Source organism: Danio rerio, chromosome 5 (assembly GCF_049306965.1).
Source record: "Danio rerio strain Tuebingen ecotype United States chromosome 5, GRCz12tu, whole genome shotgun sequence".
Taxonomy (NCBI): Eukaryota; Metazoa; Chordata; class Actinopteri; order Cypriniformes; family Danionidae; genus Danio; species Danio rerio.
Window position 1 is genome coordinate 16,087,357 of NC_133180.1, and position 17,017 is coordinate 16,104,373.

The following is a 17,017-nucleotide window of genomic DNA, read 5'->3' on the forward strand; positions in this document are numbered from 1 at the left end:
TCAGTCGCTACAAGATGATTGGCTGTGCCACCGGCTACAGAGTTCGGTGAAAAACCATAACAAAACTGTAGGGGGAGACAGAAGCTCTTCTTTATCTGCAGCACAGCGGCGTTTATATCTCTTAACCCTTCTTGCACAACAGCCGTGAGTCACCATGCCTGTGGATATCAATGAATGGACAGGTTCTCTAGCGCTTACAGAGGTGGAGGAACCGCCAGCAAAGCCTCTCACTGTCAAATATGACTCTGTGGAGATTGACTCGCTGGGAAAAGTGTGCACACCCACGCAGGTCAGAGAAACATAAAACGCGCATGTAGAAAATAGGCCAGGGCGTCCCGTTAGCGATGCCTATGCTTCACAAAGGATTTGCTGATGTTTGGAATAAAACTGGTCGACTGTTTTAACAAATTTTTGATCATTTAAATGTATAAATGTGCTCTTGTTGCATTTGAATTTACTAAAGGTCGTTGAAACGAATGCAGCCAGTGTGTAGTTATATAATGGGGACAACGGTCGCATGCAGCAAAAGTTGCATCTGTCCAGAAATTCCACGATCACGTGACCTGACTTTGCATTACCTCATGCAAAATTAGAGAGATGCTAATTAATGGGTCAAAGCCTGAATTAGAACAGAGACCTTCATAGCAATAATAATAATAAAAAAAATAATAAAATGGGGCAAAGAGTTCTGGAAGTTGACTGAATAATAATTACAAGCTAATATGTATTTTAAAGGTGTTTATAAAGTTAAATGTATTTATTTATATGGAAATAATTATAATAATGTTATATATATATACGTAGATATATAAATGCAACAGTTACATGTTTATTTTCTGCATGATTACAGTATATATATGATGCAGGGATTCAGTTAAAAATCTTACAAATTATGGTGCATTATAAACAATTGAATATATGAAGTTTTATAATTACAAATGCATATGTAACAACTGAAGTGGAACATAATAAACCACATTTGGTTTGTATTAACTAATTGTTTGCACACAGTTTTTTTACCACACAGTAATTGAAAGACCACATTTAAATTAACTTTTCAGATCATTACTTAAAGTGCAATAAAAATTAATCAAATAAAATCGAAGTTAATCTAATTATACACTTTTTTGACCATATTCTTGTTCATACTCAATAATTATCTGTACCAATGCAGCAAAACGGCATTATTAATTATCAAAATATATAGTGAGCCTGAAATTATTCCACAATTTTCTCGGCCATATTCTTGTTCAGTCTCCATAATTATCTGTACAAATGCATCAAATTGCCATTATCAATTATCAAAATATATACAGTTGAGCCCAAAATGATTTACACCCCAGGAGTATGTATAAATAATTTCAGGCTTGACTGCAAATCCCAATGATCTGCTAACTGTAAATCTATTAACTGTAAATCTATAAATTTACATTATGCATTATCATTCATTCATTTTCTTTTCAGTTTAGTCCCTTTATTAATCCGGGATTGCCACAGCGGAATGAACCGCCAACTTATCCAGCACGTTTTTCACGCAGTGGATGCCCTTCCAGCCGCAACCCATCTCTGGGAAAACATTATGCATTATAATCTATAGTATTTCAGATTATAGTATTCTTGCTTAGTGTAAAACTCACTTTGCAGGTGCAGAATCGGCCCACATCTATTGAATGGGAAGGATGTGACCCGAGTAAGCTCTACACGCTGGCCATGACTGATCCAGACGCACCCAGCCGAAAAGACCCCAAATTTCGGTGTGTTTTCAGATCAGTCCCATTCATCATATCAGATCCTAAACTGTACACTTTCTCAGGACTCCCTAGAAAGTTTACAGTTGACGTTAAAATTATTAGCCCTCCTGTGAATTATTGTTTCCTTTTCAAATGATGTGTAACAGAGCAAATGTTCACAGTATGTCCTATAATGTTTTACCTCCTGGAAAAAGTCTAATATGTTTTATTTCGGATAATTGATAATTTTTTAAAAACATTTTAAAGGTCAATATTATTAAGCAATATTTTTATCCATGACTTGCCTAATTACCCTAACTTACCCTAACCCTACCCTTACTATAACCCTAGCCATTAAATGTCACTTTAAGCTGAATACTAGTGTCTTGAAAAATATCTAGTATAATATTATGTGCTGTCATCAGGGCAAAGATAAAATAAATCAGTGATTAGACATTAGGTATTAAAACTATAATGTTTAGAAATGTGTTGAAAAATCTTTCTATTAAATAAAAATTGGGGGAAAAAATATAGAGGAGAGCTAATAATTCTGACTTCATCTGTACATGTTTGAGGCAGGATACTTAATCTGTTTTAATTGCTGTGTTTAATCTCAGGGAATGGCATCACTTCCTTGTGGTCAACGTGAAAGGTAATGACGTCTCCAGTGGATGCGTCATGTCAGACTATGTTGGCGCAGGACCCCCGAAGGGAACTGGTAAGAGATTAGATAATATCATGTCATTTTAAGCTAGCCAGTGCTACTGTAAGAGATGTTTACACATTTAGGCTATAAAATAAGGTATAAAAACAAACTAAAAACAACTAAAAGTTATCACAATATTTCCCCAGTTGATTGATTACAATAAGAATTGCCAACATTTTTTTATTTTTTGCTATGAGTTGACAGAAACTATATTTTTAAGGTTGGCGTGAATCAGAAGTTGTTGAGACTTTTAGTTTAGTATGTTGATGTACTTCCTACTGAAACAGAATATTGAGTAGGGGCGGGGCTTTTTTTAGGCATCATTCCCACATAGCAAACTAAAGGGGCATATTGTGAATATTGTGGCTGAAGCTGTCAAACTGACATCAGAGAAGGACTGCCACTCCAAACACTAAAGCAAATGGTCAGATTTTGATTTAAAATGACCAAAACAACCCATTGATTGTAAAATTCTATTTTTTGGACATATACCTGAGGAATGGATAAATATCTAATGAATATTTTGTTGGTAGCTGTCAAAAAGAGCATTACAAAAAAAGGTTGCCACATAAAAGTCCTACCCTAAATGCGTGGATAGAAATTACAATAGAAATTTATAAAATGGAGCAAATGACCACATTTGTAAATCAGAAAATGGAACAATTTATTTCATTCTGGGAAAAATGGATCCATAGACCTGAACCTTTTTGTTAACCTAAAATCGGACGGATCACTCCCTACATGTACATAGTTTTGTTGCTGATGTGTATGTATATCTTATTTTACTGATTTATTCATGTATTTTTACTTAATTGTCCCCCTCCCTTTTTAAATTGAATTATTATTAGTTTTTTATTACAATTAATTATTTTTGTTTTTTCATTAGTGTAACATTAGTGTACATGAGCACAAAAGGAAACCATATATTGCTGAAAGAGAAAGTGGATGTACAGAATTTGTGCTTATATTTGTGAGTGTATTCAGATGTGTGATCTCTGACATGTACCTGATGCAATTGTAAAACCTTTTTGAGAAAATAAAAAAGATCACTAAAAAAAAAGAAAGAAAATGACCAATACAAATGCTGCTTTTCAGTAGATTAACTTCACCTAAAGTATAACGATGTGCGCTAACAAAAGAAACATTGCAAATTTTGATTTTACACAGACTTTAAGGATTGCAAATCTTATATTAAATTTTAAGTCTAAAGACCTCGTAGAAGGTGATATGCTCTATTAATGATCCTATTAGTGCTGTTTTGTGTAGCATATAAGGCCTGTCATTGTTAGCCACTCTTGCGGTTACCCACATGTCTACTAACATGATGTGTTTCCTGCACATGTTGAAGAAATTCTTACCCGATCGTAGACAAAAAGACCCATTATGTTCACACAACACGTCCCACAACAGTGCTCCTGGATTTATTCTAAAATACCAGAAGATGAACAAATGTTTGGGTGGGGGATGCTTAGTCTTGAATAGGGCTCCAGTAAAGTGCACTGGCGTTTTTCAGACCTGAGACAATGCTCTCAAGTGGTCAAGTCTGCAAGTGTGGGTGTTAGAATACATACGTTTTATTAAAAATCGAAACTTCAACATACAATATTTCAAGGATTTAAAGTCAGCATGATATAGAAGCTGACTCTTTTTTTCTGTATTGCCTGAAGCAATTCCTTGAGAAATGCAATATTAAAAGAGGTAATAGTAGGCGTGGCTTGTTTTTTTTTTCTACTGCGAGCTGATTGGATGTAGTAAAGTAGGCATTTCTTTCAGAAAGATGGGGAAAAGAGTCTGGGGAGAGTTATTACAACCAAAGAGCTTAGAATGACCAAGAGGCGACACTCAATAGAACGTTCCATTGCAACACCAGCGCCCAGCAACAGTCCCGAATTCCGCCATTTTGGAGTGAAAGCGATCGGCTGTCCATTGGATCTTATTGCTGTCTCGATGGCAAGCAGCTGCTTTGTTTTTTACTTATTTTTTTAAAAAGTGCATTAAAGCTGAGATACAACCTGAAAGACGACAATACAACACTTACTATGACAATCATCAGCACTTTTAATAGTTTATTTTACAGACTTATAATATGCCTGTTGCCCTATCCGCTTGTTAAGTCTGTCGTCACGCGAAGCGGCTTCCGGGTCCAAGTGCTCTATTCAACCGAATGGGGAGACTCATGAAATGGTAATAATAAACGTTTACAATGCGATTTAAGGCTTTCGAAAATCCTGATCTCAACATATAGGTCCATGCCTAATATCCTATGGCCAGAAAGTCATTATTTTTTTATAAAATGTTAAATTTTTGGTATTTGTTCTGCAGCAAGCCCAGAGATTGTTGTGTACACTACGATTCTATATAAAATTAACTTTAATGTGTGATAGGAATAAAACGTGATCATAAACGAATGATTTCTCCACTCAAATGAGTGGCGGCTTGGACCTGGAAACAGTATTACATACGTCACAAACACGTCACCACTTAACAAGCGGATTAGAGTTTTCATTCTAAAATGGCCACCGCGCCATCTAGTGACTGTTTCCCAAAATGCACTAGATTGTCGCTTCTTGGTCATTCTATGCTCTTTTTTACAACCTATCAGACTCCTCCACATCACCATTTCTGTTTGTTGTCAAAATTGACAGTTGGAGGGGCGTGGTTAAGTATGTTAGCCATGCCCATTACCTCACACAGGCGTAGTCTGACAATTTTATCGTAAACAAACAGGAAGTGCATTTTCATATTTCAATGGCAGATTAAAGTAGCAAACATTTTGTTTTTCTTAACGGCATGCACAGATGACTAGTTCACCACAAAACTAGCAAAACTACTGTAAACTAACAAAATCAATATTAGTTTTGATTTCATCTGTACTTTAAGATGACGATAACATCATAATTGTCCTAATGGCGAAATAGATCCATCAGCAAATACAAAGCAGTTACATCTGAACTATCTGGTTTCCTGCAGGTCTCCATCGTTACGTGTGGCTCGTTTATGAGCAGTCGGGGAACATCAGCTGCACTGAACGAGTCCTCACCAACCGCTCTGGAGACAACCGAGGAAAATTCAAGATCCAGAGCTTCCGCAAGAAATACAGCCTCGGGGCTCCGCTCGCAGGCTCCTGCTTCCAGGCCGAGTGGGACAACTATGTGCCCAAACTTTACGAACAGCTGGCTGGCAAATAAAGACTGTTAATTACAATGTATGTTATCCTTTAGTCCAGTGATTCTCAACCACGCTCCTGGAGAACCACCAACACTGCATGTTTGGATGTCTCCTTTGTTCATCAAACCCATCACAGGTCTTTCAGTCTCTGCTAATGAGCTGATGATCTGAATCAGGTGTTTGCTTAAGGAGACAGGAAAATGTGCAGAGCTGGTGGTCCTCCAGGAACGTGGTTAGGAAATACTGCTTTAGTCTGAAGAGCTCAACTCAATACAGTTTCAGTAGTTTAAAGGGATAGTTCACTCAAAACAGCTGATTCTGTCGTTTATTCTTTACTTTTTCCCAAATGAGTTTTGTTTTCTTTATTCTGGTGAATACAAAAGAAGTTATTTTGAAGAAAGTCGGAAAACATTGACTTCCATAGTATTTGTTTTTTCCTGCTATGGATGTCAGTGTTTATCAGTTTCCAGCATTCTTCAAAATATCTTCTTCTGTGTTCAACAGAAGCCAGAAATGAAGATTTTGAAACATCGTAGAGTGTGTACATTTTCATTTTTGAGTGAACTTTCTCTTTTAGGGTTGTCTCGATACTGGAATGTGGCACCAATCAATACTGAAATTTGAAAATTTCCCGCTAACATTTGCGCGCTATTGAGCATGATCTTAAACAGCGCTGATTTGCCATTGTGTTCACATGCTCAACAGAAAACACTGTGATTGGGCTTGAAGGTCATCAGTTCAACGAACTCACCAGTGGTTTCTGCGTGTAACCACAAATACAGGGACACTGGAGAATTTTAAAGCAACGATTCATCAGCAGATCGCTCGTATGTCAGCTTATAGAAAAACCAGCTAATCTTTGCGCTTTGAAACACTCCAGTGTCCCTGTATCCGTGGCCACTCTCAGTAAACAGCGGTGAGTTTGCTTAACTGATGACCTTTATGGCCAATCACAGTCATTTCTGTTGAGCATGTGAATGCAATGGAAAATCTGCGCTGTTTAAGAATGCACTCAAATTTTAGTTGGAAAATAGACTTTTCAAATTTCAGTATTGATTGGTACCGAACTCCAGTATCGTGATAACACTAATCCCTTTAAAAAACAATTAATGAACTGTTTTTGTTTGGATTTTTGCTTTAAATGAATTTCAGGTCTTATTTTGCTTTGGTTGAAATGGAATTTAATTTAACAAGTAACTTCAGTCTACACTTTCATTCATTGTCACTTTGCTTTGATGCACTTAGACTGTCTTCAGTTAAAAAAAACGAGATTTGTGTAATCATAGCTGCACTATAAAATACAGTATCTCAATAATGGAAAAGACTCCATTGAAAAAACTGGATAATAAAAGACAATGTTACGACAAAAGTTTATTTATTTTTGTTGCGAACTGTATTGTGCCTTTTCCTTTGTCCTGCCGCCTTGTGATGTTTTTTGTTATCCCATAGGCTCCCATGTTAATGTGGCCCAGGCTCTGATTGGCTACTGGTCACAGAGAGCTATAAAATGAAACTTCCGGCAGAGTTCGAGGAGCTCATTTTTGTTGTGACTGTTGCTTGGAGTGGAGTGATTTCCCTACTCCGGCCGATGACCAAACATTAATATTGTCCAAATGTCCAAGTATGCTTGGAACTTTTTTGAGAGTTTGAGCTTGTAGGGGTGGCCTGCCTATTTATTTACATTACTTTTGACTTTGTTCAGTGAGGAAGGTAAGCTTCCTATAGATTCGCAAGTTATTTAGTTAATTTACTTTACAGACATTTTAACAACATTTTTTCTCTGAATTCTCTGAGTTTATTCTTAACATTTTCTTGAAACATTCTTTTCAAAATTTAAAATGTACATATTTTAAGTTTATTCTCAATGTTTTATTTCAACATTTTTCTCAAAATGAATTAATATTCTTTAGTTTGTTATTTTGGCCTGTGGCCATCCTGAGGAGATGCTCATTTAAATTGCTACTTTTTTTCCTACAATAAATCTATCAGACCCTCCAGTTTTTCACAATTCCACAATTGCTGAATCCAATGAAAATTAACAAAAAGTTGAAAATTTTTAAGATCTTGCAAAATGTTTAATTTAAACGCACAAAAAATGTAAAGCAACCAATTCCAAACCAAATAATCAAATTAGATTTAAGTTTGCAATTAATTGTTTTACAGTACTTATAGACGTTGTGTACGCCGCGCACATGAGCCTGTAAAGTAAGCAGACACGGCTGAAGCGTGAATGATTTAGATGTGAAGTCAATACAAAGATGCGATTAGACAATCTGTGGCGCGAATTGGGCCATTTGTGCATTTGGCGCTTATAATGATGGAGATTGGTTCAAGGATGATGGCCACTGGATGTGACCGAAATCAAGAACATTATTTGTGTTTTACATGTATGGCCGGTATTATGATGTGCGTCAAATTAATAAATGATTTCACTTAACTCTTTCCCTGCTGTTCACGAGAAAATACTTCCCTGCTATTGACGAGTTTTACAGCAATCCCTGTTTTAGGTGTTAGGTTTTACGGTAGGGGAAGCCCTAACGCATGTTCTGAGTGAGTTACATGATGTCAGATTCTCCAGGTAGTGAAATTTGAAAGAAAGTAAGATTGTAGATAAAAGTAAGAGTTATACAACCTTCCTTTGGCTTAATCTCTACCGTTTTAGATCAGTTTTAGATCTTGTCTTGACAAGAGACCAAAATAAATAAGTTTTATTTTTATGATTTGTGTCACTGTAATAGTGTTAGATTGCACATATAACATGGTAGGCTACCTAATATGGTAAATAAGATCACATATTTATATATATTTAATTTTTGTACATATATACACAAACACACACACACACACACACACACACACACACACACACACACAAACACACATACATACATATATATATATATATATATATATATATATATATATATATATATATATATATATATATATATATATATATATATATATATTTATATATTTATTTATTTATTTATACAAAAGTTTTGTCTGGTTCTCAAATCTGATTGGCTGATAGCCGTGCGATATTCTGCCATATCAGAACTCCTACAGCCTCTTTACCCTTAGTGTATTACTCCGCCCACATACAACCAGCATTAAGCAGACACTACAGATCTAAAGTTTAAAAGATGCACGCTCAACTGTTTAACTGTCAGCTTATGATTTGAATTTGGAAGAAAGTAGTTCCTCATACAAAAGAGTTTTTGAGACTCTCCATGTTTGATTTAGTTTTTATATACACAATTATGCCATCAAACTGTTGTATAAACGCAATATCACACGAGTAGCAGTGCGATATGGCTGTATATCGGCACTGGTGGGGGCACTAAGAAAGTCGGCTTGCGGCCTCGTGCCAACGCACGCCTCCCACCAGTGCTGACATACAGCCATATCGCACTGCTACTCGTGTGATATTGCTCATATATATATATATATATATATATATATATATATATATATATATATATATATATATATATATATATATATATATATATATATATATATATATATATATATATATAAATCACAAAAGTGTTTGCACGTTCACAAAATCAGTAATTTTTATCGCAAAATAATCACAAATCGTGTAAAACTACAGGGTTTGATCTATTTCATTTTGCATACTTCTTTTGTTTGTTTGTTTTCTTTTGGGAAATCCACCATTTACAACTTTATTTGGTTTATTATGCCCATGGTTGTTTTTTGCAATAATATAAAAAAAAACATTGCTTGCTTGTGTGATGAGCACTTTATTTACAAATATAATTAAAAGCTCTGACAGGAATCATGCCTCTTAACCTGAAAACGAATGTAAAGTGCATGCGACAGTAAAGTGTTCGATCCACTAATCTGACTTTGTAGAAAATACACAGTTGGAAAAGGAATGGCGGAAAAAAACAGAAACCCGAATCATGAGGTCGGTCATTGAGACAACTTCACCAGTGACTGCAGGAGGGATGTGAAACATTTATTATATTCATATAGATGTGTGTTTGTATTTATATATATATATATATTTATATTTATAAAAAAGAAATTGGATTTCCGTTAAAATGTAATAGGAAAATAAGTAAAAGTTCTCCATAAAGCCTTCTATACACAAAATACACGTCCCATCCCCAACAGCCCTTTGTGCAGGTACCACGAGTTTAGGATTCACATATGTAGAATTCACATTGTGCCAATTACGGTATATATTGTTCATATGAATGCTGCAGATTTTCCCCCGCCGCCCTCAAAACCCCAAAAATCCATACGAATCTCAAGAGTCGCAGATGCAACTATCAAATATGTACATTGTTTTATTTATCAAATTTCTTTAATACTTTAATAAAAGGTATTTTTCGTTATTTTTATGGTTGAATAAATACCAAATAAAGATTCAAGAGGCAGGAGGCTGCAAAAAAAAAAAAAAAAATTTAAAAGAGGAGAAAAGCCAGTCGAAGAGAAAAAGAATTAGCAAAAAGAAAACAAACGTGCGTCTGGATTAAAATGTGCAATACAAACCCCCCCAGTTCATATTGCTTTTCGTCTTGAAATCTCTTTTAATCGGACTTGCGCTGAAAGTGTTATCGTTGCACGAGAGAACATTGACATCAACACTGTGACGGATTTCATGGTCTCGTTTACAATAATCATATATATAAAAAGAGACAACTAAAGGAGGTTTAATCCAGCATGACGTTTCTAGAAGAGGGCGCCCGAAATGTGTAAGGCCTGCGGAGGCACCAGCCCAGAGGAACCATGGGACTGTCAGTAGCAAAAAAAAAACACAGATTTGTTCAAAAAGTACAAATAAAATAAACTGTGGATGAAAGATGGAGGATGGTTGGAGTGTTATGGTCTCATCTGTAGTCATCTTTAGGGTAGTCCAAAGCACCCAAGTTGTTGAAACCCATGCGGAGACTCTCCATGTCGAAGGCGTCGATTTCTCTCTCCTGACGGTCCAGCAGATGTTTGATTCGGTCGGTTCGCTCTTTCTGAAGAGAAGCCAGCTCCTCCTCGATCTGATGATGACAAGACATGACATTCAAATGTTTTGTTCTGTGCTTGAATTTGTTTGAAGCTCCAGAAACAAACTGAAGGAATTTGTTCAAACTTATGTAGTTTTATATGATGTGAAATTTATAGTTGGCCTGTCCACTTTGGTTATTTGATTCAGTAGATAATAAAAATAATATGGAGCGAAGCAGTTTTTTGGGAGGTAGAATCAATTCTTTGTAAGATTTACAATAATCTTAGTTTTTTCAGCTGTAGTTTTTAGTTTATGATTAACATTTTATTTAGACATTTTATTTAGACACAATTTAGGAAGTTTATTCTTAAAAAAAACTTTTTTTCCTCTGAATTTACCTAGTTTATTCTCAATATTTTATTCAGAATGTCTCAATGTAAAAAAACAAACAAACAGCTTTCTCAATATTTCATTTTTGTTTTTCCTCTAAATGAGTTTATTCCTAACATTTTTTTCAATGTTTTTCTTGCAAAATATTTTTTTTCCTCTTAAATTATGAAATTTTAAAGTTTTTTTTCTTAATGTTAAATAAAAATTTTCTCAAAATTAATTAATATTCTTTAAAATAACTATTTTTGAAATGTAATTTATTTATTCTCATTTTATTTCAACATTTTTCTCTCAATTGAAAGCTTTTTTTAAATAATGACTTTATTAATTTGATAACATTTAATGAGTTTATTTTAAACAACTGTTTATTTCAACGATTTTGTCGCAAAACAACAACCCTTTTCTCTGAATTTACTGAACATTTTATTTAAACAATGTATAATTAAATGTATATTTTTTTAAACACAACTATTAAAATTGAGTTTATTCTCAATGTTTTATTTCAACATTATTCTCAAAAATAATTAATTTTTTTTAAATAACTAATTTTTAAATTTAATTATTTTCATTGTATTTAAACATTTTTCTTTAAATGAAAATATTTTTTAAATAGCAACTTAATTAAAAAAATGTAATGAGTTTATGCTCAACATTTTATTGAAACATTTGTCTCGAAATTTATAAAAGATTTATTTTTAAATACGACTTTATTCTTTCTATTCAACTATTCTTGATATTTTATTAGTTTATTCTCAATGTTTAATTTAAACATTTTTCTAAAAATATATATTTTTTTAAATAACTTTGAAATTGAAATGGTTTATTTTATTTTATTTCAACACTTTTCTCTAAATTGAAAGCTTTTTTTCTAAAATAACAACTTAATTCTTAAAGCATTTAATGAGTTTATTCTTGATATTTTATTTCAATGTTTTCTTGCAAAATAACAACATTTTTTCTCTGAATTTACTGAGTTTATTCTTAACATTTTATTGAAAAATTCTTTTCAAAATTTAATATGTACATATTTTAAGTTTATTCTCAATGTTTTATTTCAAAATTTTTCTCAAAATGAATTAATATTCTTTAAAATAACTTTTTGAAAATAAATTAGTTTATTCTAATTTTATTTAAACATTTTTCCCTAAATTGAAAGCTTTTTTTAACTAACGACTTAATTCTTAAAAAATTGAATGCTTTTATTCTCAAGATTTTATTTGAATGTTTTTCTCGAAATTTAAAATGATTTACTTTTAAATACGACTTTATTCTTGAAATTTAAATACGAGTTTATTCTCAATGTTTAGTTTCAACACTTTTCTCAAAATTAACCAATATTGTTTTTAAATAACTTTTTTCTTGAAATGTTATTAGTTTATTCTCATTTTATTTCAAAATATTACTTTTAAATAACTTTATTCTTGAAATTCAATGAGTTTATTTCTTTTATTTCAACAATTTTCTCACAATTACAATAAATAAAGATAACAATTAATAACTTTATTTCAACATTTTTTTTTCCGAAATTGAACAAGACTTTTTTTGTTAAATAACTACTTTATTCCTAAAATGCAATGAGTCTATTCTTAACGCTTTATTTTTAAAATGTAAAATCTCACATTATGATGACTTTAATCTCAAGATTTTTTTAAAAACTATTATTGCTTGGCCCTAATCTGAAGATGGTTTTATTATTTTTAATATTGCTTGGCCCTTATCCTCGTCCCTATAAAAACCCAGAACTTTTATGCTCCTGAGGTGAATTGTGTAATAAATGTTCCCTTCTCTAAATGGCATGAGACCTTTTCCTGCACTTGATTCACACTTGCTGCAATACAATAATAAACTGCTATATTTATCCTATAATGAGCAAAAAGCAAACTGTGAAAAATAATTATGCCAATAATTAGGCTAATAAGTGCCTTTTTCTAGTTACAATGAGCCGGTTCATGTCATGTTCATATGCCATTGGAAATAATTCACTCAAAAATAAAAATTTACTAACAACCAAAGTGGTTTCAAAACTTTGAGCTTCTCGCTTCTGTTCAAGACGAAATATGAGATTTTGAAGAAAGCTAGCCACTGACATTCATAGTGGAAATAAAAATACATCATGTTTCCCCAACATTTTTCAAAATATCTTCTTTTGTCTTCAACAGCAGTAAGAAATTGTAACAAACAAAGACTGATTAAATGATGACAGGATGTTTATATTTGAGTGGATTCTATGTGAAGAAGAGGTGAATAGCAGGACTAGACCTTCTGTTCCAGGTGTGCTCTGCGCAGAGAGACTTTCTGCTCCAGCTTCTGCTGTTCACGCTCGTGCTGCGCCTCGGTTTGGATCTTGATCTTGCTCTGGTAGGCATTGAGTAACTCCATCTCCTGCTGCAGCTGCTGCCTCAGTGCCTGGCATTCAGCCTCTTGAGCCTCATCCAGACGCAGCTACATACACAAACACACACACATGTGCCTACGTGAGCCACACTACAGCACAGTTCAGCTCAACCATCAATGGCCTTCTTGTGTGGGCAACGAGCCCGAGACCGGAATTTCAAACAGGAGCCTTCGGTTTCTATTCCAATTCAATTCAAATCAGTAAATAATTACTCTCTTTGCGTTTCCAAAATGGGTTATAAATATACACATTTAGTGTTGGGTCTTAAAGACAGCGATAAGCCCTGAGTTAACCTTTCACCAGAGTGCATTAGTGCCTGGGCACATTTTTCAGCACTGTTGGTTCTTGAAGTATTTTTCCAAACTTCAATTTCCTAGTTTAAGTTTATTCACTTTTACAAGTTTTTAAATGATTGAACTTTACTGTACATTATCATGGGTAACTCTTTTCATACTGTAAGAAGACTTAATTGCGTAAATTTACTGAGTGGGACCACCAGAAGCATGATTTTGACAAGTACGATGCGATCCTGTTCGAAACTGTAATACATACTTATTCTCCACACCTAAACCCAACCACAACTGTAAAATATTCCCAAAATAGTTGGATAACAAGTAGATAACAATAGAAGTGCATAAACCTAACCGTAAGCCTCAATTGAACATGAAAAGTAAACATTTCCCTTAATTCTGATTGGCTAATTAAAATGTTGTTCCACGATCAACATAGGTGTTAATCCAGGAAGTTGGAAGTCCTACTTGGTGAAATCAGGTTGGTGATCTCCTGAATACGTCCTAATTTCATAATCGTTTAATTCTCTGGATTCAAAGATTCTTCACAACATTTGGGATAATGTAATTACATAAGTTAGCAAAATGTATAACACTGTTTAAGTGGCTTCTGGATTTTTTACTTAAAAAAACCGTACATATTGTGCCTTGTGTTATTTTACTCTTTTACATTAGCAGTGCACATTAGCCAATACACTTAATATTTACATTAAAATGAGTGATGATGATGTTTTGAATGCGTCTTGTCAAACAGTCACGTTTAAAGATTTTTAATAAAATGCGTTGAATTCAATATAGTGGTATTCATATGTGATTTATGAAATATTGGTAACATGTTAATTATTTGTCATAGTTCTTGTACAAAATGTAAGATTTTTTAATTATTTTTAAATCATTTTTTTATTTTTTGATAGCAGCGCAGTACAATTGCTGAAATGACACCATAAACAAATTTCATTTCAAATTTAAATCATGGATCAGTGTTTGTTTTCAAGAACTTTCCAGGCCTTAAATCCATATGTCTGACATTTAAGTACTTTCAAACAGTGTGGGATCCCTGAACAGAGTAATACATAGGTTAGCGTATACTCCATCAGTTGTTTTCCTTTTTATGTTTAATTCAAGAATTAATTGGGACTTAGAACAATGTTTTGTGGTAAGTATCCTCTTACTCATTATGTAATAAGTGGGAAAAAGTACAACCTGAGGTGCGTTTCCCAAAACCAACATTAGCCAACTAAGGTTCCAACAAGTTCCTTCGTTACAAACATAGTTTGTTGATTTGCCATTTCCCAAATCCGTTGCTCCAACAAACATTCGCATACTGTGTCGCAAACTTGAGCACTCGCAACTACACCTCTGGAGCTTTAGTTAGAAACATAGTTCCTGGCTGTGTTCTATTCCCACTTATCCCCTCTATGCCCTATTCATTTAGAACATTCTAATAATCAAAGTTGAAATTATTAAAAATAAAAAAGCTTTAAGGTCATCTCTCTTAGGTGTCATTTGCTTTCAAACTATTTTTACAGTTCAGTTTAGCGATCTTCATGATTACAACTGTGCTCCCTTCACAGTGCACTTTGAAAGCATTAATGTAATTTTGAACACAGCCTCATGGCGAAAGCTATTGGTGACCTGTTATTTAAACGTGGAATTTTTGTTGTGTCTCCAAAGCTTGTAAAAACAAAAAGCATATGTAAATTCTTTTAATTTATAGTGTGTTATTTATTAAGTATCTGTACTGTATATGACATGGGCCTGCTGGTTACTTTCTGCTGTAGTTTACAAGTGTCAAATTGTAAAAGTAGACTTTTCTAAAAAAAAAAGAAAAAAAGAAAAAAAAATCCTACTTAATAATAATAATAATAATTATTATTATTATCAATATTATTAATATTATTAAAGTATAATTTTTTAATTTCTAATACATACTAAATATTAAATCTCATTTCTTATTAAATCGTTCAAGCGATGGATCTGCGACAGAGAAACTACGGATTTTAGGAAACACTCGTCACTACATCGTTCTTTTCCCAAACAATGGACCGTACTATGATAGTTGATCTGCGAGTTACGTCGTTGTTTGGGAAACACACCCCAGAGCGGCTGTTTTCACAGACTAAAGCCCTTTAGTCTACTTCAACAGCCAATTAATCCCATTTGGGCATTAGGGTTATTGTGCGATAAAAACCTTCTGGATGTGCATTATCTCCAATTTATTATCCATCGTTTATTCTTTGTAGCATTATGAACTGCTTTCTGAATGTCATTCCAACTATTATTATCTTTACAACAATCTCCCACCAATACTAAAATAAATGATCAACAACTGAAGTGATGCTACTAACTGGGCTCTATGATGGTTAAAGGTCCCGTGAAGTGCTTTGAAATGTGCATTTTTATTCCAATGTTTGGCGTAATCTCAACCAAAACACAAAGAGAGGGAGGGACTGAGTAACCCCTCCCCTTTTAAAAAAACCACCAATAGGGTTTTGTTTTATCACAGGTCTGCCAGTGAGAGTGGTTGAGCTCTTGAAGTGGCGGGGCATGTCAGACACTAGAGAGCATTTGATTGGTCAAGATTTGATAAGAAACTGAAATATAAGAAGATTGAATAAAACTGTTGATTCATTTAGGGCAGGGATCATCAAACTTGTTCCTGGAGGGCCGGTGTCCGGCAGATTTTAGTTTCAACCCCAATCAGACACACCTGAACAAGCTAATCAAGGTCTTACTAGCTATACTTGAAACACCCAGGCAGGTGTGTTGAGGCAAGTTGGAGCTAAACACTGTAGGGACACCGGCCCTCCAGGACCGGGATTGGTGACCCCTGATTTAGGTGGAAGAAACAAACTGCAAGCTTCACATGTTTATATCAGTTTTATATTTTCTAAATGCAAATTTTGTCACTGTTTTGGTGTGCACTAGCTTATAGAAATCTTAAAAACTAACAATACAGATACTTGCATCTTTAAAAACAAAACAAAACGTTATTTTAATTTCATGGGACCGTTAACAGTGTTGTTCCTTCACTCACCGCCTGTGACGCCATCATCTCGTTGATGCTCTGCTCGTACTGCTCAGCCAGAATGGCCAGTTTGCGCGTCTGCTCATCCTTGAGGGCTTTCAACACAGTCTTGTGCTCGCTTTTGGGGGTCACCTCTAGCTGATGGTGCCGCAGGGCCTTGTACTGTTTCGTCTGGACTTTACACGTGTCCTGGAACTGTTTCTTTATCTGGAGCTCCATAGCCTGCAGGAGACACAGACAACAAAGCGCTATGAACACAAACGGACAGACTTTTTAGGACAGAATTAATTTAATAAGGCTCCTGTAATATACAGTAAGGCTTTTTGGGTCATATT

At 34.1% G+C, this 17,017-nt stretch overlaps 3 protein-coding genes across 16 annotated transcripts in view; 2 read left to right on the plus strand and 1 right to left on the minus strand.

The window, feature by feature from the left end:
- The window catches only part of srrm4 (serine/arginine repetitive matrix 4), a 763,243-nt gene that overhangs the window by 303,632 nt on the left and 442,594 nt on the right, over positions 1–17,017 (plus strand). The gene's annotated exons all lie outside the window — the stretch shown is intronic.
- On the plus strand, positions 108–6,973 carry pebp1 (phosphatidylethanolamine binding protein 1). The gene is made up of 4 exons (NM_213323.2): positions 108–289; positions 1,645–1,754; positions 2,348–2,448; positions 5,407–6,973. Exons 1-4 carry the CDS (start codon positions 155–157, stop codon positions 5,622–5,624), a joined length of 564 nt encoding a protein of 187 aa, NP_998488.1. The 5' UTR covers positions 108–154; the 3' UTR covers positions 5,625–6,973.
- Positions 9,901–17,017, minus strand: part of taok3a (TAO kinase 3a) — a 134,992-nt gene continuing 127,875 nt past the window's right edge. For all 11 annotated transcript variants that reach the window (XM_073951993.1, XM_068221408.2, XM_001922630.9 and 8 more), the window contains 3 exons: positions 16,692–16,904; positions 13,229–13,411; positions 9,901–10,631 (listed from right to left, as the gene is read on the minus strand). In XM_073951993.1, coding sequence (XP_073808094.1) covers positions 10,470–10,631; positions 13,229–13,411; positions 16,692–16,904 — 558 coding nt within the window. In that variant the 3' untranslated portion in view covers positions 9,901–10,469. The remainder of the gene's footprint in view (positions 10,632–13,228; positions 13,412–16,691; positions 16,905–17,017) is intronic.